Raw genomic sequence first — 22,367 nt, 5'->3', positions numbered from 1 at the left:
GCTCCTGTTGACCTGCTCTTGCATGCAAACATTACAGCTCTATATGTATTTTACAGGCGCTGCCCTGTTGAATATGGTCCCCATTCAAGGATGTTGAGGACAACCAGGTCTTTCTAATTAACCACAGGTTTTATAAAGATACATTGAAAACATGTTCATGTCACCTGGACTTGACACAGCGTCAGCGTCAGCTTTGGTTGTCTGTCACGATATGTACTTTGACACTGATCCAGATAAAAACTTTCATTTTCTGATTAAACATGTAGAGGTTTATGCAGCCTTCATTTTGTGATTTCTAGTTTATTATCAAGTTTGACAACTCTGGGATTGACAATCAATGACAATCCTGATCAACAATTGGTAAAAGCAGGTAACACCAACGGAGACAATTTGACAATAAAAGCGATTTGATGTGGTCTGGCTTTCTTAACCTGTTAATCTGTGTGTGGAAGTGGTATATTATCATGTTTTGTCAGGTCACAGGTCATCACACAGTAGCTTCAGGCAAAACATATGGGTCTGATGCATGCCTGTCAAAAAGCTGTGAGTGTGTGTCAGTTTGATTCGGACACTTCAACAAGATGGCATGTGTGTGTGTAGGTTTTTTCCATGTGTGTGTGTCTGTGTGTGTGTGTGTATATCCTTGGGCGATACAGCACTTGTCATAAAAGTTTTATCAGGTTGCGTCAGCAGTGGAGGGGGCACACAACTCTTTTACAGACACACACACACATGCACACGCACACACACACACACACACACACACACACACACACACACACACTCCAAATGGTATTTCTCAATTACTCCTTTGTTACAGTTCTCTTCCATCACACTTTATTGCTGGATTTTCTATTCCGTCAATTTATCTTCAATATCTCATCACCCTTCACACAGAAAACTATGAGACACAGAACTTTACTCAAGTTACTTTTGGCCTCTTATTCATAAAGGAAGGAAGGAAGGAACCAAATCTGGAGTCTTGTATTCGGACTTGATTCCATTCCATTATCCTCCATCAGGCTTCCTTTCCTGTGTAGACTTGTATGTTCCAAGCATTTGAGGAAGTGGCATCACAAGCAGCCCAGATCTTTACATCATATTTTGCAGGTTTAGATGTTATATACTGCCTAAAGGGGAGCAGCCCCTAATGGTGACATTAAGACCAGGGTTGTAAAACAGGGGGAGGCGCTGCACCCACTTGTCCCACACCGTCCTGATGGCAGCTTGGTTGTCTCTCTGCCGTCAAGCTGGTCTCTCGTCTCGGTTATAAAAGCAGATAATCCTGGAAATTATGTAAGACATTGTTGCACAGAAAAGTGATCTGCCAGTTTCAGCATCCCAAAGGGATTCTATGGACCTGAAAACTCCAGCAAGGATAAGAACCCCATGTAAATGGGTTTAGTCCATCTCCTTCCACCTCTCTCCAAAAGCATGCCTTCCTTCTAAATTAGTGCAATCCGGAATAAGTTTCTGGATGGAATCTGGGATGAGAAACTCAAAAGAAAACTTGATGTCCTGCACATGAGTAACTGCCATCCATGTTGGCCCTGGTCCTTATCACATTGGCAGCCATGCTGGTCCCGGGACCGGCTGCTGACGGGCTGGTCTTTGTTTTGGAACTAGCTGATACTCAATTTCAAATTTCAAAACACACTGCGACACATTCCCGAACATTCTTTTGGATGGATTAATAAAAGCAGCTATTAATGACAGCAGGGTGGCTTGCTGATCATAGCCTCCTTCCTGCCACGTGTCCTTGAGCAAGGCTTTTGACCACAATAACTGAGAGCGTCATGCGTCAGGTCATGAAGCTGCTTAGTTTGTTGAGAGGAGACAGCGAGATGAAGAGAGGATTAGAAGTGGAGGAGGGTGAATGCTAACTACCCCTGAATGTATCCCCCAAATTGTTTGTACAGGTAGCAGTCACAAAACAATATAGATGATAAACAAACGGCCACAGGGCAATACCAACACTTTGTTATATATGAAGCAGAGGAGAGGAGAGGTGGGAGGAAAAAGGAAAGGAGATGATAGTGGAGTGATTCATGGATAAGAAGAATGGTGAGAATATGTAAGAGAGGTGTGGTAACAAGAAGAGGATAACAGAGAATAAAACAAGGGAGAGGAGGAGGAGATGTGAATGAAAATAATGTAATGACAAAGGAATACAATTAAATAATAGACACGAGATGAGGATGAGAATAAGAATAAAATAAAACTAGTGACAGAAGAGATACGAGAGAGACCGATATGAGAATGAAATGACCTTAGGGGATGGAATAAGATGCGAATGAAATGAGAAAGAAATGCCAGGGATGAATGACATTCAAATGAAATTGACTTGACGAGATTGGAATGAAGAAGACAAGACTGAAGTGGATGACGTGAGAATTAAACGAGGGAAATTAATAAAATGAGACTGGAATTGAGATGATAATGGCAGACATAAGATCACAGAGATCAAAATGAGATGGGAATGACATGAATTTGATGACATTCAAATTGAAATAAAAATAAGAAGAAGGGAATACAATGAAAAGAACAAATGAGAGATTAATGAGATACAACAGGAGATTACAAAAGTAAACAGGAGAGCAGAGATGTAGCTCTGCTGTCGAGGAGACTAATAAAAATGATTATAGGATTAACTGTAGCTGCAGGCTTAGGCTGGATCCATATCTAACCACCATTCCCTGCTAGCTGCAGCATATTACTCGATTTAACTGCAAAATAGCCCTGATTATAGCCGTGACATGTGCGGGCATGTGGAAAATAACTGGTGTTTAAGTTAGTGATTTCTTTATGTTTAGTGATATTAATAGCAATATTGTTTCCCCTCTTTGTACCAAAAAATCAGTCATTAACTTTATATGTGTAATGACTCTCAAGAAACAGATTAACATTACACAGAACTGAAATTGTAAATTAGTATTAGGAAACCTTCTGAAGATAACATAGCTTTTTAGGGGTGGAGTTAAAAGAGCTCACTAACTGGGAAACAGCAATTGCAGATGGAGGTTCTCAGGCCTGGATCAGGGAAATCCATTCAAGGACAAGCAAGACCCTGACCATGCAAACCTTTAAAAACCAGATCAATTCTGAAATTGACAGGCAGGCAGTGAAGAGCAGAAAGTTTCCGAGTACCAAGATGACCTCTCTTGGAAATCAGCGTTTCTGCACCAGGCAGCAACCTCCTTAAACGTGCACTCTTTATAATGGCCAGCAGGAGACGGCTGCTTGCATGAAGTCAGACTCTGAGAGAGAATGTCCCTACCTTTCACTTTATATATTACCTCAGTTAACACTGTAAACATGATGTCATTGAATTGAGGAACAAATTAATAGAAAGAACAACACAGGTGTGTTTACCCTGCACTGCAATGTCACAAGATCACATGTAAATAACGGAATCGCATATCACACGTAAATCTATCTTGTCAGGCTTCAGGTAATGCGATTGTGTCCAGTCAGCTGGAGCAATGACCAATCAGTGTCCAGTGAGCAGCTAGGGGCGTGGCTTAGGTGTGTGCACAACAATGACAACCCCTGAAAAGGTTGGCTTAGAATGCTTCAATAGCATCAGTTATATCAGAACTGGAAAATATGTATTTATTGAAAGAAGAGCACAGAACCACATGGAGGCTTTTTTATTGCTCTTCTCCTGATTCGCTTCGGTAAGAGTTTGATTGACAGATGGTTCATCCAATCACCTGCCCCGTATTTTTAAAAAACTTTTAAATATAGTTTCCAATCACTTCTTAATAAATTAAAACAATATTAGGTGAACTATATGAACATGAAGTTAGCAGCTGTAACTGCTATACAGTTCGGCACAGTTGTGTGTGCCCAGTCATTTATAAAAAGCTTAAACTTCAACATAGATATATTTGACCTTCAAATTAAAAGATGCATATTAGGACTTTGCTCTGGACTATTGCCGTCTTTTGGCCAATGAAAGCAAAACATAAAATACATTTGTATTAATCAAATATAATGTTTTATGATATCCTAAGAATTACAACAACAGTAATATAAATTACAACATTGAATGTATCCTCTCCATTCTAACTTTAACTAAACATGTTATAAACAGTTGGGTCCCTCTGTCATAACACAAATGAGTAATCAAGCTAAACAGGCAGTGGGTTAAAACTGCAGTGGGCAGGATCTACTTTGTTCCACAACAGAATAGAGGCAAGAAATGTAGTTTTACACGCCAGAAATCTCAGCGGCTGCTGAAGAGACGTCGAGCTACCAGCAGGCCTATCAATTAACAACCCTGTTTAACAACTGACAACATATTTGTTCACTTTCTGCTTTGGCTTTTTATAAACCCTATATATTGCCCCTTTGTGCACCTGTTACCATATAAACTGAGCAGAATAATTAGAATTGTTTGGCCTTTTTAGGAGAAGAGCTGCCATCTGTGAGCTGTAAACTCCGACAGCAAGTGTGTCATGATATCCACGGCTGCCAGCATGATCAGATCACATACACACACACACACACGCTCATCATCACTCTCACACAACCCTATAAGGCAAATGCCCTGCTTTGAAACACACACACACACACACGCACACACACACACACACACACACACACAGCATATCATGTAAATAGAAGTAGGACCCAGCTGGATCCACTCAGCAGAAACTGATAAGTCGCTATAAGAGGAAGAATTAAATAAGTCTATCTCAAACTGAGAATGAAACTACTGTCATCCATCAGGTGTTATCAAAGAGACAATTATTTGTGGCATTGTACATTCAAACCATAAATATACATTTCATAAATATGTCTCATATAATGAGCCTCTTATGATGCTTGCAGAAACACACAATGCCACATGGTTGTGACACAATTAAGGCAACAAAACTACTTGTTTTGTGTTCAAATAATAATGCTTCAAACATAAGTAACAACCATAACAAATGTAACCAGTGTATATATATATATATATATATATATATATATATATATATATATATATATATATATATATATATATATATATCTCTCAACCACCCTTAGCAAACATTCTGGGCTGGTGAAAGTCAAACTTTCCAACAGTTACAAACTCATTTAAACTTAAGTATTTGGTAAGAATGCAGTAGAAAGTTGCATCAGCTTTTAGTTAGTTCAAAGGCAGTAGTTGCTCTTTTAATATATGAAATATGTATCAAATTCTAATATACAAATGTTTTTTGTGGCTTTATTCAGACATAGAAAGTGATTTATAGAAGGAGTCTCAAATACTACTGGTGCAGAGGGAGGAAGCAGAATAATGTTCTCAGTTCTCTCACAGGTTAAAAAAAAAACACTGATGCTTAATTAATAATATTTGATTAATGCTATTTGTTTTTGTTCTCTTTTAAATAATTTTTCTGTGAGTGTTTTTGCTGTCTTTTGTTTTACGTCTGTGTGTTTATGTTTTGCGTGTGTGTTACTAAAAGTAAATCTAATGTAAATAGGTGACAGATTATCCACATGTCCATGCTCTCAACCACCTTTGAGACATTGTTTTTCACCCTTCAACAATTGAAACAAGAACATTACTAGATAAGCAAATACAGAGATAATGTTACTTATGTAAGTTTTATAAGATTGCATGCTCTCTGGGAACAGTTTGGTAGAATGGAAACATTGCAGTGGGTTTTTTCTAATAAACCTGATTGCAGCTGTCAGATAAATTACTAATCAAATGTGTGGCTCAGAAATATAGATTCAGAACCACAATTTTATATTGAGTTAAAATTACACATTTTATTATTTACGCATATTATTGAAAGAATTACCAAACCTGTCTCCTCCTAAACTATATTCCCATACAATTACGAGGGAAAACTATTTTCTCTATGGATTATAGTTGCAGATTTAAACCACTTTAAACACACGGTTAACATAAAATGAAACTTGATTAGGTTTAGTAAAAATAAACATGTCATGGTCTGACTAGAAATCTGCAACTCTGTAGGGAGGTGTGTGGAGCCACTGCCTCTATATCAAACCAAATTCCCCACTTTAGTGTATTATGGTTCTTCTTTATTGGTATAATAATTCATGTGTAATTGAGGATCATTTTAGGTTTCTGTTGATATCTGAATCCAGCTGTATTCTCCTCATTCAGTTTATCTCAGTCATGCATATTTATAAGATGTAAATGATGATGTTATCAAGTTGCACGTGTTTTTCTACTTTCACTACATTTAATCTCCAATCCGACCCACTCAAAGTCATCAAGCTTTTAATAATCAAAACACAAAAGCGAGTGACTCATGCTGTTATCTCCTTGGCCTGTCAACGTCACCTCTGCTGAATGCTTCATCGAAAGGGATCAAGAGCTGGAAATCTCTTTCTAGTTTTTGTAGACATAAATGTGCACCTGCTGTGTGAAAGTTCATAACAGGAAGCACCATGTGGAGTATCATTTGTCACATCGCAGGGACACGGCTTGATATCCCTGTACATGTTTGATAGGAAATAAAGAGGAAAAGACGCATCACGCAACAATGTGTGTTGAGCCTATTAGTCAGATACTGTGCGATTAAAAGCTATAAAACCTGGGACAGCAACCCTTGTAAATGGGCTCACTCACACCTTCCGAAAAAAATCTCTTCAAATACAGCTTGGATTTTCTGTATATGCAAAAACTGTGTTGCACTGTTCGGCAGCTGTGCATGATTTTGCACATTAATTATACATTCAAATTAACACAATCGCAGAACAAATGCATGTACGGTACAGTTTGTAAGGTGATATATAGCTGTGTGTGTGTGTGTGTAACTGTGAATTACTTACTGTTGTGCTCTTGTTCCTCTTCGACATTTCCCAGGACCATGGCCGGTACACCAAAGGCTGAAGCCAACACCCACACACAGATATTCACCACCTTGGGACAAGATAACATGATGGTAATGGTAAAACTAATTGTGTTCACTTGAGCCTAAACATTTTAGAGGTAATGTTTTTGTATTTATTGTTTCCCTTGCTGAGCAATTACAATCACTGTTCAAATGCATCACAACACTATCATAGCAGGAAAAGCTCAGTTACAACTTAAACAATGTCTCTGTTACACTAAGATGTTGAAGTAAGTTAGAGAGTTAGCCGGCATACACAATACAGGACCCTCTCACTGGGAAACCTGAATGGAATGTCAGACTCATGATGAACAAGAACAACCTGGGCCTACATTTTCCACAATCCACCCCGGCCCTTGACTGTTGAATAAGGCGAGATGAGGAGCAGGCTACAGTGGTCTGGTAAGCTTCTGTTTAACTCAACACTTCCAGATATCTGTAATCTTCACGTGATGTCGTTGGGCCCGAAAATACTTAACATTGGTCAATTGAAAATGTTTTGAGGGTCATCACCTTCCCAATATAATACACTTAAATATCCCATATTTAAATCATTGGGTCCTAAAAGTTGTAGAATGCACCGATAGCCAAATCCAGATATATTTCCCGATAATAAATAAACTATTTGTGCGAGCGAGTTGAGGCCAAGCGTCTTGTTAAAGGGAACGCTTGAGGCAATTTATCCGATTTTGCAGATCCCTCTGGACCCATATAAGATTGTATATACCTTCTTCTTCTTTTTGCATATGCAGTATTAGTCCCCAACACTAAACAGACTTTGTTATGTCAATTTAGTTCTCCCTTCTTTAATATGTTAATATGTTAAATATGTTTGAAAGAATCAGATCTGCAATCTGCTGTTGTGTTTTAGTGTTTTCAAGTCTTCATCAGCACTTGAAACTGCCATCATACACAAATATATATCCACACAGTGAATGGCAATAGATAGATGTATAAATAGACCTCAAACTTGTGGGTCATGTAACACAGTGCAACTCTTCATTTATCGCAATTACTGCAATTAATCAATTGTTTGATGTGCAGTAATTGCACTAGACAATGCTATATTGAAAATGTGCTTACTGGTGATGTGTGAATGTGAAGACAGTGAATGTGATGCAACATAGAAAAGAAAACTGACATGCCGTGTATGTTTTTTCAGTTTCCCATCATGACAACAGCACACACAGTCAGGTTAAAGGATTGGTGAGCTGAAGTGACTGGAACCTGACCGGTCAGCGGTCATTTCAGGGGCAACACAGGTAGATATCGCACTATGAAATAAAATGGTTTTACCTTGGCCTTGTGAGGAGTCCTCATGTCCAGCGCTTTGACTGGGTGGCAGACTGCCACGTACCTGTCCATACTCATCACTGTCAGGGTGAAGGTGCTGGTGAACATGTTGTAGTAGTCGATAGACACCACCGCCTTGCACAGAGCGTTCCCGAATGGCCAGAAGCCCAGGAACACATCTGTGCCCTGGAAATATCCGGATATCAAAGAATGAACGTATGAATAAAGCTGGAAGCTAGAACAACTCCTGTCATATGACTTTGGACATTCAGCAGCTTTCGATATATGTATATATAGCAGTAGTTCCTCATCAGTAGGTGTCTCCATGACCACATTTTGCCACGATGACTCAGACTAAGAAGATGAAAACAATACAAGTGTCGCTGTTACGAATAGTAAATGAGGCTCTTATGAACATGTTGATGCTCTGAAGTGATATATTACCAGAGTGACACTGCATGACAAGGCAAAAAGCAGTGAATCCCTCAAATGATGATGACGTAAACATAGAAGAGTGTCGAGGAGAACAGCCCGCTAACCCAATCTCACTTGAGGAGTCTCATTCTGAAATCTTGCATGATTTCAGAATGAGACAAATGTATTCTATGTCATGGCTGAGGATTAACCCCCTCTTGAGATTTGAGAAAGAGATTTCTCTTAGAGCAAGACAGACAACAGCAAACGAGATCAAGCGATTTAGACACAAATGTGAACAATTACAGACTTTGCCTTTAATTTTAAGATGAGGCCAAATAATAGTTCAGGAAACAGTGTAAAAAGTCAAGGGCGACACTTAAATACATGTGTGATATGTGTAGCAGCAGTAAGTCATACCTGGAAAGGTAAAGTAGCCAGGAACAAAGAGTCAGCCAGAGCCAGGTTAAAAATGTAGATGTTAGTGGCCGTTTTCATCTTTGTGTATCTGAGGAGAGAGGAAGCAACACAGAGGTTCAGTCAAATGATGAAGCTTGAGCCAGGCGGCTCATTTCACTGGAGGTCACACACACACATTTAACACCTTAACCGAGTCCCGCCTGCTCGACAGACAGACTGAGTGCCATTCGATCGCAAACTGTGAGGTGCTGCTGATACAATTGCCACTTTTGTGTGCAGGTGTTGAGACTAAATAGACAACGTAGCATTCAAAACGAAGATGAGTGTATAACTGTGACATATTGGCCCGTTCAGTTATAATCACCCTCTCTTGAGCGAGGTGTGGCTTTATTTGTTAGTCTTCCCCCCTCCCCCCCGAGGTGATGCGTTCTCGTTCAGGTGTGGACTCACAGCAGCCTGATGTGAAACTGTAGTTTGTGTTGCTACTTTCTATGGTCTCCTTGTTTGCGCAGTCTTGTTTATGATAGTTCTCAGATATCTGTTGGTAGACTCCAAGTCTGATGGTCCAGTATGTCTTGCCCTTAGGGTTCGCCTTATTTTCAATTTCATCTTGCGGGCTTGTCTCGCTCCATAACTTTTCTTTTTTTGGTTAACAACTAAATGTATTGGGTTAACACACACACACACACACACACACGCGCACACACACCCACCCACCCACCCACCCACCCACCCACCCACACACACACACACACACACACACACACACACACACACACACACACACAGGTTATATCATTGAAAAATATAAAAATTCAGTCTCTGCAGCCAATTAATATCCTCATAACATTTTACATGAATCTTAAATAATGATATAAATTTAAGTCCAAAAAACGTAATAAATGAGTCACTCATTTTTCCGATTTTTGCTTCTGCTCGCCTGAATAAAACTTTTACAAAAACGCATTGCAGTCAATGAGTTTCCCCCCACCCCCCTTCATTCAGTTTGGCCTCGAGCTCTTTTGCACTTTCCCTTTTCTCCTCAAAACATCTACATTCTTTCATCCTTTCTCTCCGCCTCCTGTGACTCTTCCCCCCCCCCCCCTACACACACACACACACACACACACACACACACATTTCCAATTTTAGCTAACGTTCGCCGTACACAACACCCCACTCTTTATTTAGATCTTTCACTCATCTATTCCCTTGCATCTCAACATCTGTGTCTTTCAGTCTTTTATCCTTCTCATTACCTTCCTCTAACTTTCAGTTCTCTGTATCTTTCCTCCTCTTCACTTGTAATCCATTTCCACGTCCTCATTTTTTTCTGATTCCTTCCATCCTTCCTGCATCGCTTTTTGTTGTATCTCATGTTCCAGGATGCTGAATTTAAGATAACCTCAATACTTGTATGATACTGTAAGCATTTTCATATGTTCGTAATATTGTCATGGATTAATGCTTTTGCTCATCCTGTACCTCTGTCTGTGGTTTCTGAAAGTATTTCACCTTTGAAAATTATTAAAAATAGTGTTTAATTAGTGACAGACAGATAATGTGTATTGACATTTCATTTTAACTCCATTTTGAGCTTGATTTGAGTAAAATATTACTTATGGAAGTATCTGTCCACAGATGAAAACAAAGTGTTCAATAATCTTTTTTAAACACAGGCTTTTCTCATTTATCTGAAAACGTATGATGGCAGCAATGATACAAGACTTTATGAACAAAACAAAGGGACAAGGAATACTCAAGAACAGCTGCAAATTGAACTCAAGTAATCAAAGTTGCATAGAGAGAAGAACAAAAGTAAATCAATTACTGAAGAAATGTCGAATCAAAAGCATTTTACATAATATTAAACCAGATACATCTTAATATCTATGTATTCGACAGTAGACCTGCATGTGGGTCAATCAGACTGTGATCATCATAATGAAATGGACCAATCACGAAAGGTTCATGTCTTTCAGTTCACTTTGAAAATATTTTATTAGAGTCTCTAGATTGAGTCTATTGTCTCTTCATTTCTTTGTCACTTCTTCTGCTTGGTTCCTCCCTTCTGTATTCCTCCCTTTGTCTCTTTCTTTTGATGCATCGTCCCTCTTCTCTCTCCATCCACCTTCCCACCACGTGAAATCCTACCATCCTCACCTCCCATCCTCACTCTTTGAATATATTTCAGCTCCTTTCAGTCTCTCTGTTCATCTTGCATCCCATTCTTCCCCTTTTCCTCATCCCATACCTCCCTTTCCTCCCTACATCACTATCTTTATTCTCTCCTTTATCCCGTCGGTATCTCACCTCGTCGCCTCTAATCCTACTCTTCTCTCTCTGCCCTTTTTGTCCTTTACATTCTGTCTTTCTTACATTCCTCCCCTACCCCTCTCTGCGTACTGAATACTTGCTGGCAGGCGAGTCTTCAGAGAGAATATTTCATGGCTGTTCAGCTTTCCTCCCCTCCTCAGATCAGGGACCAATTCAAGCCAGCCAAACCCTCCATATAAGTCTGTTTCTCTTCTCCAGAACATATTTTCTTCTCTCTCAGTAAGTCGCTGTAGGTTTCACTTGTATTCTGGACTTCTGTTTCTCTGGGTCAAGAACTATTCTCTTTTTTTTATTTCAACATTAGCTGTCTCCTGATATTCAGTCCTGTTCCCGAAACTATATACAATTTTCTCTTTCTCCTTTCCTTTCTCTCTCTGTCAGTCAGTAAAAGTATAATTGCATTACAGTTATGAGTCAAAAGGCTCCTGGCAGCTGAGGCAGCAACAGCGAAGAGAGAGAGAGAGTGAAATAAAAAAGACAAGACGAGAAAAGAAAGGTCAGAGAGAAGCCACATTCATGTAACATACAGCGTGTAGGTTAATACAGAGATGTATAAGACGTGTAATTTCAACTTTCTGGCAGCTCAACACTGACAAGAGTTGCTTCCCTGATATTCTGTTGATGATAGGAACGTCCTGTTTTGTTTATGTAGAAAAGTAGTAAGAAAAACAAGTGTTCAAATATAAAGGTAAACTATTACTTATTCATGCACAACAAACGTCTTCAGAACACAAGTCTCTTTACAAAGAAGCGCGTGTGTGGTTTGATCAAAAAGCATGCGTTTCCAAAATGAGCAAACCACAAGGTTAATTTATCATTAGAGTATATATTATTCATAATTCATTCAGTTACATTTTAAATCTGAAAATAAATGTGAAATGAGTTATTGTTCTATTGGTATTTCTATATTTGTCAGTTGTTGACTACGTACAGACGTTGATATAACTGTCAAGCTACTTTAATATATATATGATGTATAACCTTTTTTGCTTTAAATATCACCCTAATAATACTGTAAATAAAAAATGTAAAATCACCATGTAAGCACACATTTGCCAGACGATCGGAGCGGTATCTTGGCAATAACCTCATAAAGGCTAAATAATAACAATCAACATAAATCTGTTTTGATATCAAACAATATATTAATCCGAGCACTAGCATAAATTCAGGACTATTAGAGCGATAAATGTATTTTGAATTTCTGAACGATTCCCTTTGCTGCATTTTAATGACATTTCTTTGTACACACAATAACAATATACAGCTAGTAGTAGTAGTAGTAGTTCATCACTGGAGCAACCCGAGACACATAGCTCAGTCAAACAATCCGAATCAAAGAGGGAAACACTCACTTCACTGATTCTGTTTCCAAAATCACTGATTTGAATCTTATTATTATGTATAGCTCTCGTGTACAGTAAAACAAACGTATGCCTCTTCTAAAAATATATGAATCATGATATTCATATTTAGCTTGATTACCAATTTATTCTATTTCTCCCAAATTTATTTGCACGCAACTATGATTTTGTTGTGATTTTTGATGGACTTTAATTGTACACAACTTCAATTCCAGATCAGTCATTTACTTTTAGTAACTCTAAAAACACCACTTGATTTAAAGAGTAATTGTGCAGTGATTCCCTGCTCCCCACCAAGGGACACCACAGCAGGCAGAAGCGAGGACGGCCGCTCCGAGGAAAATACGCTTGGTTTTGCGCCGGCTTAACTTGAATTGCTACAGCCGCCAGTCTGTGTCCGAAGCTGGAGCCCACTCTCCTTTGTGAGGCAGAGGAAACACGGGTATTGTCTAATTTGCAGTCTGATAAACTGTAAATCCATAAAATTCCTGTTGGCACACCAACATATCTTTGCCTTTGTTCGCCACCTGACCGTCAGTGGAATAGTGTGACACCGTTGGTATGATTCTTGAAGGATTAATGCAACGGGGGACAAAACTGTTGATACTGGCAGCAATGCTAACTTGCAACTGATGGAAGACTTTTTCAATAAAAGGTGGGATGAGACCACGACCAAGAGCAGCTTCTAACAGTCCGTCAACTGTTGTATAGCCTTAGCGACTGTAAGATATTCTATTGATTTTTCTTTCAGCAAAATGCTTAAATTAATTTGACTCGTATAAAGTTTATATTGGATGAAGTGGATCTGGTATGCACTGCCTTTGTCAAAGTTGAAAGCAGTAATAAAGTTTGTAGTCTTGATTCGGACTCTGTGCTGTTTTACTCATTATCATTGGTTACACTATTGAGTGCATTTGTAATTCTTTTCCACACAATTTGATTGGTTGAAGGCTTTATTTGTTAAGTAAAAGCTTAGAATTAGTTCACAGGGCCAAAATATTGATGTGAAAATTAATTATTTTTGGTAAAATCAACTGTATGATAATTAAAAAGATTCCCTTTTCTGATGAATGTTTGTACTGTAGATCTTCATTTGTCTATTTTTAGACTAGATGGTTCACAATAAGTAGTGAAGGTTCAGTCAAGGTTTTTACATTGTAATGTTCAAGGGTTGTTAACATAATTACTTTTTGAGTACCAGGAAGACCTTTTTTCTTGTCAAGGTGTTTCATTTACCGAATTACCTAATTTTAGTGTTTGGATGGATAATGAATGGCAATTAATGTATAAAGGCGACATTTTTCTCTGCTTTTTCTCTCCATTTACAGAGGGAAGATGAAATTAGTCTATATGATGACTTTTTTTATCTGCCATGCTGTTCCGTTTCAAATATTAATAATCACTTTGAATTATTCACAAACTGCCAGTCAGCACTGTGTCGACGTTTTGCAACCTGATGTAACTAGTAACTGAAATTATGATTTTTCTTTAATTAAAATGTATTTATTTGTCCATACTTGAGCATATTTAGATATAAAAATAACAGTATTTCCTTTTAAATGTAATCAAACCATTTGGAAGTAACTCAGTGACCCACCAGTGGCTGAGAATGGCTGGCCTTGAGCATCCCTGCTGTCTAATCTTTTATACAAAGGATTTGTTTTGCGATCATCCCCTATTCCAAACTGTTTTGCAATCACCTGCCATAACCTTATCTTAAAATAGAAAGGTGTACTCAGAAGAGTCTAGATTTCCAACAGGTGTGTCTGCAATTGGCTAACACACCGCAGAGGCCGCAAGAAGACGTGTTCTTCACTCACGCCTGACACAACGGATGCACCCAGCTGTATGTGGTTATAGTTCCGTTAGCTGTTAGACAAACACTATGTTCTGCCCACTGTGCCTCTGTCCGCAGAGCAGCACATGGGGGTTGACAGCGCACGGAGGCAGTCAGGCACGGACATGCGAACACACACACGCAAGTATCACATAATTCTCCTGGCGGAGATAACAATCACGCATCTTTGTAATTTTTACTTAGTTTAGCTTGAAGTGCTTTTTGCCAGGAGACCAAGTGTATGCTTATCAGAAAACATTTGGGATCACGGCGTTTGCAAGGAGTCTGGCCTGTTTCTAAAATGTAATGAATTTAATTTCATTGTGTAAATTTGATGAACACAATGTGAGATTGAGTTTTAGACATACAACAATCTCTGATGAAAAATATGGAATTGTTGTGCGAAGACTTTGCAACCAAAGTAATGATGAATAGATTTTGAAAATGAGCATAGTTCCCCTTCCTCACTAATTAAAATGATGCATCTCAAATGTCAATTTCTTAGCAGACATGTAAAAGCAAGAAAATATTGTTTTATCTCAACCTGATGGCAGTGGCTTCAACCACTGTTCACTACAAAAAGGTATTACATGATTGTTTATGTGTGAATTAACGATAATCATGTAACATTTTGCGTGAGTAACAATTAATTTTGGACTTGAGAGATTAAATATAATTTTGATTAAATATATTTTACATTAAGTGCATGAGCAGCATATTTAACCACAATGTGCAACATACATATTTCAAATAATGCTGAATTCAAGAGCAGCTGGGAAAGAGCTAGGACCTATTTGCATTACAGAAACAACTTCTGTGTGCACAAAGATATATTATCTTGAATGGCAGCAGGGACAACCAGCTAAGCTTGAGAAGTGTGCTATCTTGAAATCTCTTCAAAATGAAGGTGGCCAGGGTTTGCACAAAAAAAATCTAAAGAAAAACCCACTGCTTATCACATACATTTTTTGAAAGCTCAATGCATAACATCTTATTGGTTATCCTATGTGCGGTGTTTCTTTGACCAAGACTCTCCCCAAGTTCATTATCGTCATTTACTGCACAAATGTGTCTCTACTCTCAGAGCTCTGCAAGTCTGTAACCCTTTGCTGGCTGTTGATCTAAAACCAAAGGATCACAATGAGTCACTCTCAATGAATGCGTTACTCAACACAAGAACACACAAGGAAAACAAATGGAACATGCCCTTAAGAGCCTTTCATTGCAGATGAATGCGTCTTCACAGCTAGAACAACACTTAAGGCTGCGACTTACAGCATGAAGGCTGGCCATGTGTAGCAGACCTGACCTTACACACAGAGCGATACAAAGATGAGTTTAATGTGCTCAGAGTGAAAAGGGAGTTAGCCCACACTCCCCTTCACAGATGGAGTCGCTTTTAGATTGACGGTAACACTGCTGTACATGCTTGTGATATAGTATTTAAACTCTGCTGCAGTTATTAAGTTAAGTCTGTATGGATGATTCATACTTGGGTATGAGATTTTTTTTAAAGTAGTAAGTAGACCACTAGTTTCCACTGTTAACACAGTTAGCTCGCTGCAAGCCGCTAGCTCAGCCGCCGCCATGTTGTGAGCCGTTGAGAGGCCACAAAATGCTACCAGTCTTGTATTTAACGTCTCTGTAACAGGTTTCCCTGTTACCCGGTGAGTCGCGGACTCAGTCCCTCCTGCTCTTATTTGGGGAGAGACAGCCAGATTAACCCCAGCTGAGGCTGATTAATCCTCAGCCCCAGCTGAGACTGATTAGACATCATTCCGGCACTGTTCCCTGAACCACACCCCCGCTCCACCCACTCTACAGCTGAGTCTAACCACACCCCACTGCCACAATCTCCAAGGGCAGTTCAAGAAGCACCAGGTAACACATTCTCCCAAAAGCATAATTAGAGAGCAGAATCTTCTGCCAAGAATTAGCTGAATAAACAGCTCTTTGACAATGAGTTCTTTTCTTTCTCCTTTGTCTCTTTGTGGCTCATCCACTGCCTCCCTCTATGCCTTAATGGCACAGATTTATGAGGAACTGTTTTATCTGTATCCTTCTACAGTAGGCTATGTCATGTGGGTCTTCAGAGGGAAGAGCTCCTGGAGGAAAGCCTTTCTCGATGACACACAATCCAATTCCCCGCCGCCAACTGCTGCAGAGGTGCTGCAACTGTGTTATTATCACAGCTCTCCTCTGGCGACATCATCAGCTCTATTCTTCAAGGTCTATATAAGCAATTCAACGAATGTATAATTATCTATGCCTTGCCGAAAGATTATTCAAGTGGGATTATGAAAACATGAATGCCGATGTTTAAAAGTAGAGTCAGGTGTTGGCATGTATTGTGAGGATTACAATGATTACAGTTTAAACACTTAAGGAATTCATGAATGCTTACAGAGCTGCCATGTCATATTATAAAGCAAAAAATATATAAAAGCATAACATTTAATTTGGGCGTGTACATCCCTATTGTCACATAAAGGCAGTCAGCGCAAGTGTGCACATAAAGGCAGTCAGCGCAAGTGTGCTCAGTGTGGTATGGATGGCGTGCATTGTCACCACGCATGAAGAAGCATGAAACCGGTTGAACGTTAAAAATAAGCAGTTACTTCAGCTCGGCTCTTTCTGGTGAGTGAACAATGACTAAAAAAAACATATTTGTTTGAACAGAGAGAGACAACAAGTAATGTTCAAACTGACCACACTATACATGTAATTGATTTAGTATTGCACATCCATCAAATTGTGTGAAAAAGAATATTCAAAGCAAATGTAACAGCAGCCAAAATATATTGAGTGATTGCATATTTACGTGAGACCTATAACCAGTTATATCATAATATCCAAGTAGAGGGTTCTCAGGGTTGACAACACTGTCAGAGCCACATAACTGTTTAGAAGCTGAACAGTACTCATCATGACTAGTACATTGATCTTGATGTTTTACATTGCTATCGTGCCCCTACCTACACTGTGGTGTTTTTTTCCGGTGTGCCCAAAGCAATAAATCTCAACAGCTTGTAGAAGGATTAGCATAACATTTGGTCTGGATACGTTACCAATGACTACTGGTGGTTCAGATAAGGAATATAAATAAATAAAAATTGAAAATACTTTTTCAGAGAGAAGAAGCTAAATTTCTTGGAATCTCCGGGAAATTACCTTATTTCTAAGGTACAACTTCAGCTATAGTGAACATTATTGATTTTATGACCTGACCTGTCTAATAACTGAATCCGTGCATTTTTTTATGTTGAACTGTGTACAATTTCATGTGAAAAATCAATATATTTTCCAAAGTGGTTCTTTTAAGATAATACAGATTATATGTTCTGTTTAGAGGCTGCAATGTTCAGAGGAGTCCTCTGGTAACCTGAGCCTTTCTGACCTTTGTGTCTTAGTGGAGATTTGGGCTTAAATCCTTCACAATCCACAAAAGAGTACCCTTCTAACAAAATGAGCAACAATCAACAGATGCACAAGTGTATCTTGTCTTAATCCCAGTATAACAATTATAAACTTGTAAAGCCGCTGACAAACAACAAAACCCTTTGAAAAATGGCAACAAAACATCCCTTAGACTTTGCAATTTTGAAATGCTCGATGAAGAAGAACTGAAATATGAGCTGAATTCAAAGGCGAGGAAGGACAGATGTATTTTTCATCTTCCGACAAGAGCACAAGTGGAGGGAGTTGAAATTGAACAGTAGAATGTGAGAGAGATGAGGCTTCAGGCTTTCCAAGCTCTTTAAATAATACTTACGAGTACTGATCCAGGTGGGTCTTGGAGGGCCTATAAAGCACTTCGGAAATCCAAACAAAGACTCAGAAAACCTGGTGTGTCAAAAGAGCTTGAAACCGTTACTCTTTCTCTCATTTACTACAGTGCTGCATGTCTTCATATCCTCAGTGAACACTGATTCAAGATCACATCAAGAAAAGCCTTCAGAATATCAATCATGCAAAAATCTGATTAAAAGTTTAACATTTTCTTCCAAAAACTTTAGGATTTGTGTTTTTGATTTTCTATCTTTACATTTGATTGATTGATTTAAGCAAGGCGTTCTATAAATACCTAAAATGAGAATACAATAATTAACCTGGTATATATACACAAAGTTTTTAATCGTTATCAAATCCAAAACATTATCGGATACCCCACTAAGAAGATTTAAATTGATTTACAAAAAAGGACTAAGTACATTATTGCAAAGCTGAAATTTTCTGAAATTACGTTGCTTTTTCACCACGTAATATTCTCTTTTTTTTCTGTGACAGAATTCATGACACAAACAACAGGAGGAAAAATGTATATTGACTTACAAATTAGTCACGTACAAAGGCCTCAAAATTCCAGCAAAACCGATATGGTGTTTGTGACAAACGTTCAAAGAAGGGTGTTGCTGGGTGTATTAGCAATTGACTTTTACTGCAATTCTGCTCTTCGCATACAAAAATCATCTTTTAGTCCAAGAACTGGACGTAGATATACAAACAAAAGTTGTTTCTCCCAGGAAAACACGTCTGCTAACGTAAGGTGAACATAAACAACAGTTATTTGTTTTTGTCTCGGTTTATCGGTTCATTTCTTTGTACATCCATTACCTTACTTTCATTTACATTACAAAATGTGGCATTTGTGCTGCATTGATGTAGTTCCAGAATAAAATCAAGCAAAAAATCCCATTTTAAAAGCTTACACACTGATAGCTCCAGGATCTCTCAGTGCTTGGCCTGATGAATCAACAACTTTATGTACATAAACACAAACAAATCAATGCCACATCAAAAACACAACAGAATGTGCAGGTGTTTTAATGCATACTGTTTATCCATACCACAGATACATGTCTTTAGGTATATGTTACACTTTTTTGTATTTGTGTGTATATTGATGCTAAAGATTACTCCAAAGTTTCTCCTCAATCATAGCTTTTTGGGTTGTTTTAATTATTTTATGTGCATTTACTGCCTGACAATTGACTCATTTGATTATAAAATAGCCTTTTGTGTACAAACATATCCAAAAGGATTATTTTGGCCAATAGTCCATGGTACAATGTGAGGTTGGACAGTACTGACTTCCTCTGTATTTCTTTCTTTAATACACACAGACATTTAATATCAACATGCCAACTGGTAACTGGTAATAATAAACTGACAGCGAGAGAGACATATTTTTCTCCGAGTACATTCTATAAAAGCAGCTGCTGAAAGTAATTTCCCCTGATGCTGTTAGCTAAGGCTGTAAGAGAAGATTTGAGAGCAGGAAGAAAGAAGACTCGTTCTTTCTACTGCAGGACAATAAGCAAGACATTTAGAAAAATACTGAAACATGGCTTTTTCATTCCTGAGGTTTGATACAATCTCACTTTATAATTAAAATCAGGGTCACAGGTTAGAGAACACTCGCTGTGCTATGCACATGCACTTTCACAAATAGCACATACACACACACAAATATAGAAAACTAAAATGAATATACTAATTATAGTCAAATATGCTCTCAATGAAATTGACCAAAATACATCAGATATTGTTTGTTTGCTCTGGTCTGGTCTTACTGGAACTCTTCCTGGATTTTGGCCTGCAAATGTGTGTTGACGTTTTCAAACTGGTCGATTTGGCTGCAGCTCACAGAGGCTCTGATCTGAGCAGACAGTCATTAAAAGCAGTTTACACTCAGATTCTGCTACCGACTTCTGTCTTAGCTTCAGTAATTCCTTGCCACCAACATTTGGAGTCCTTTAACGACAAATTCAAGCTGCTTAAAGCCTTGATTCGAGGTGCCTTTTTAGAGAACATCCCTTTTTGGCCTTTTGTTCTGAAGTGAACATCGAGAGAGAGCCATAGCTGCACAAAGAAACACTTTTGATCGTATCTGTTTAAATCAGCCAGGATGGCTGTGAATAGAGGAGCTCTCAGACTTTACATGCTGGCTACACTATTTCGATGTCGGGTGAGAACACAGATGGGCATTTTCTCTCTTCCTCTAATTTAACCCCCTACAGTCTTTTTCTCTATTTTACATACTTTCTTAAATTCACCTTATAAAAGGCACTTGCATTTTATACATACCCATGTGTTGTACATCAAAAATTGCAGAACAATCTCAGCTATCTATATAATGAAGCACCATTGTCTTTAGGTACAGCGTAAAGGGGTAATTTGGCCCTAAAGCTGAAAAGTTGAAGTCTGATTTATTAAAATTCTTCAAATCTCTTGTGAAAACATACAGTACCTTTATTCATGTGGACGAACTGTTTTGGTGCTGGAAATTGGTTTACCAAAGCCTTAGGTTGGAATACATGAATAAAATTGTAAAAGTGTTGTCTGTCACTCAACTCTCACCAAATGTGAGAGGGACTGAGATAAAATGGGACTGAGAAATGACTTCATACTACAAATAAAGCATCATGGGATGTATGCAAATGAAAAATGTACATTACAAGCATTTTGTTTTCAAACAAAATATTCAATATATATTTAGTTTTTCAAGAACAGATTTCCAAACAAGAACACAATATGTCCTGTATATAAAAACAAACTATTTACTGACTGAAAACATCAGTGTTCAAAGCGTAAGGTGGGTAGGTCCTTAGTGATTTTAGAAGTCTTCATTGGTTGGTTTCACACAAAATATTGACGGACGCACATTTCAACAAATTACGTTGAAGGGCAGGGCGCGACACAAACGTAACACATCCAAGCTCTTGGCTCGATGTGTGAATCCCGTACGATTTTGTGAGAAGGACACGGAAGTAGAACGTCTACAGATTACGGCAACATCTGAATCATATTTCTGTGTCGTTTTACCACGGAGATATGAATATAACAGTTGCGGAAACACCGTAGGACGCGCCAGCGCGTCCATCGACTCCAGAGGGTTAACTAGCATCACAGGTCAAAAGCTAATTTAAATAGTGAAAGTGGCGAGTGATGGAGAATGTCTGAGGTGATGAGGAGAGTTCCAGAGGGAGGGGGCAGCAATGGAGAAGGCCCTGTCCCCCCAGGTGTGGTGCTTGGTCAGAGTACGGGGGGTACGGAGGTTGGCATCGGCAGATCTGACGTTGCGGGCAGGAGCGTGTCGGTGCAGGAGGTCAGAAAGGTATGAGGGGTCGAGGTTGTGAAGGGCTTTGTAGGTGATGAGGAGAATCTTGAACTGGATTCTCTGCTGTATGGGGAGCGAGTGGAGGTTTTAAAGGTCCTGTGATCTCTGGTGGGAGTGGGAGACGAGACGAGCAGCTGAGTTCTGGATGTATTGTAGTTTGTTGATGATTTTGGTGAATGTGCCGTACAGGATGCTGTTGCATCCAGTCGAGGGGTGATGAAGGCGACGATGAGTGTTTCAGCGTCAGGAGAGGGAGGGGCGTAGAAGGGCGATGTTTTTAAGATGAAAGAAGGTGGTTTTGTGATGTGCTTGCAGTGGCGTTCAAAGGGGAGGGTTCGATCAAAGATGACACCAAGGTTACAGATGTGTGTGGAAGCAGGAACAGAGGCGCCATCGATGAAGAGGGAGAAAGTGTGCCCGGATTTGTTGAGTGATTTGGGGCAGATGAGGATTTCGGATTTGTCGCTGTTGAGTTTGAGGAAGTAAACACATTAGAGTGGATGAACCTGCTTTTGTAAAAGTTGTTGATCTGCAATCATGAGCCGAGTAATCCAGCACCAAATTAGCCACACAGCTTTTCAAATCGTTTGCTCAAAGAAGCTTGGCGTCTTTTGATCTTTAAATTGATCCCGTGCTCATCTAAATGTCCTTTTGTGAGTTGCGGTGGCCCTTAATTTCATTGCTGCCCTTTATCCACAGTCCATGGTTCCTTAATG

The 22,367-nt window shown here is 38.9% G+C and overlaps 1 protein-coding gene across 1 annotated transcript in view; it reads right to left on the bottom strand.

Moving 5' to 3' along the window:
* The window catches only part of oprl1 (opiate receptor-like 1), a 52,868-nt gene that overhangs the window by 6,612 nt on the left and 23,889 nt on the right, over window positions 1-22,367 (bottom strand). Inside the window, exons 2-4 of the mRNA XM_034537264.1 lie at window positions 8,994-9,081; window positions 8,163-8,345; window positions 6,805-6,895 (exon numbers count right to left, since the gene is read on the bottom strand). Coding sequence (XP_034393155.1) covers window positions 6,805-6,895; window positions 8,163-8,345; window positions 8,994-9,081 — 362 coding nt within the window. The remainder of the gene's footprint in view (window positions 1-6,804; window positions 6,896-8,162; window positions 8,346-8,993; window positions 9,082-22,367) is intronic.

This window comes from Cyclopterus lumpus, chromosome 7, assembly GCF_009769545.1.
Source record: "Cyclopterus lumpus isolate fCycLum1 chromosome 7, fCycLum1.pri, whole genome shotgun sequence".
NCBI lineage: Eukaryota > Metazoa > Chordata > Actinopteri > Perciformes > Cyclopteridae > Cyclopterus > Cyclopterus lumpus.
This window is presented reverse-complemented; position numbering and strand designations above follow the sequence as displayed.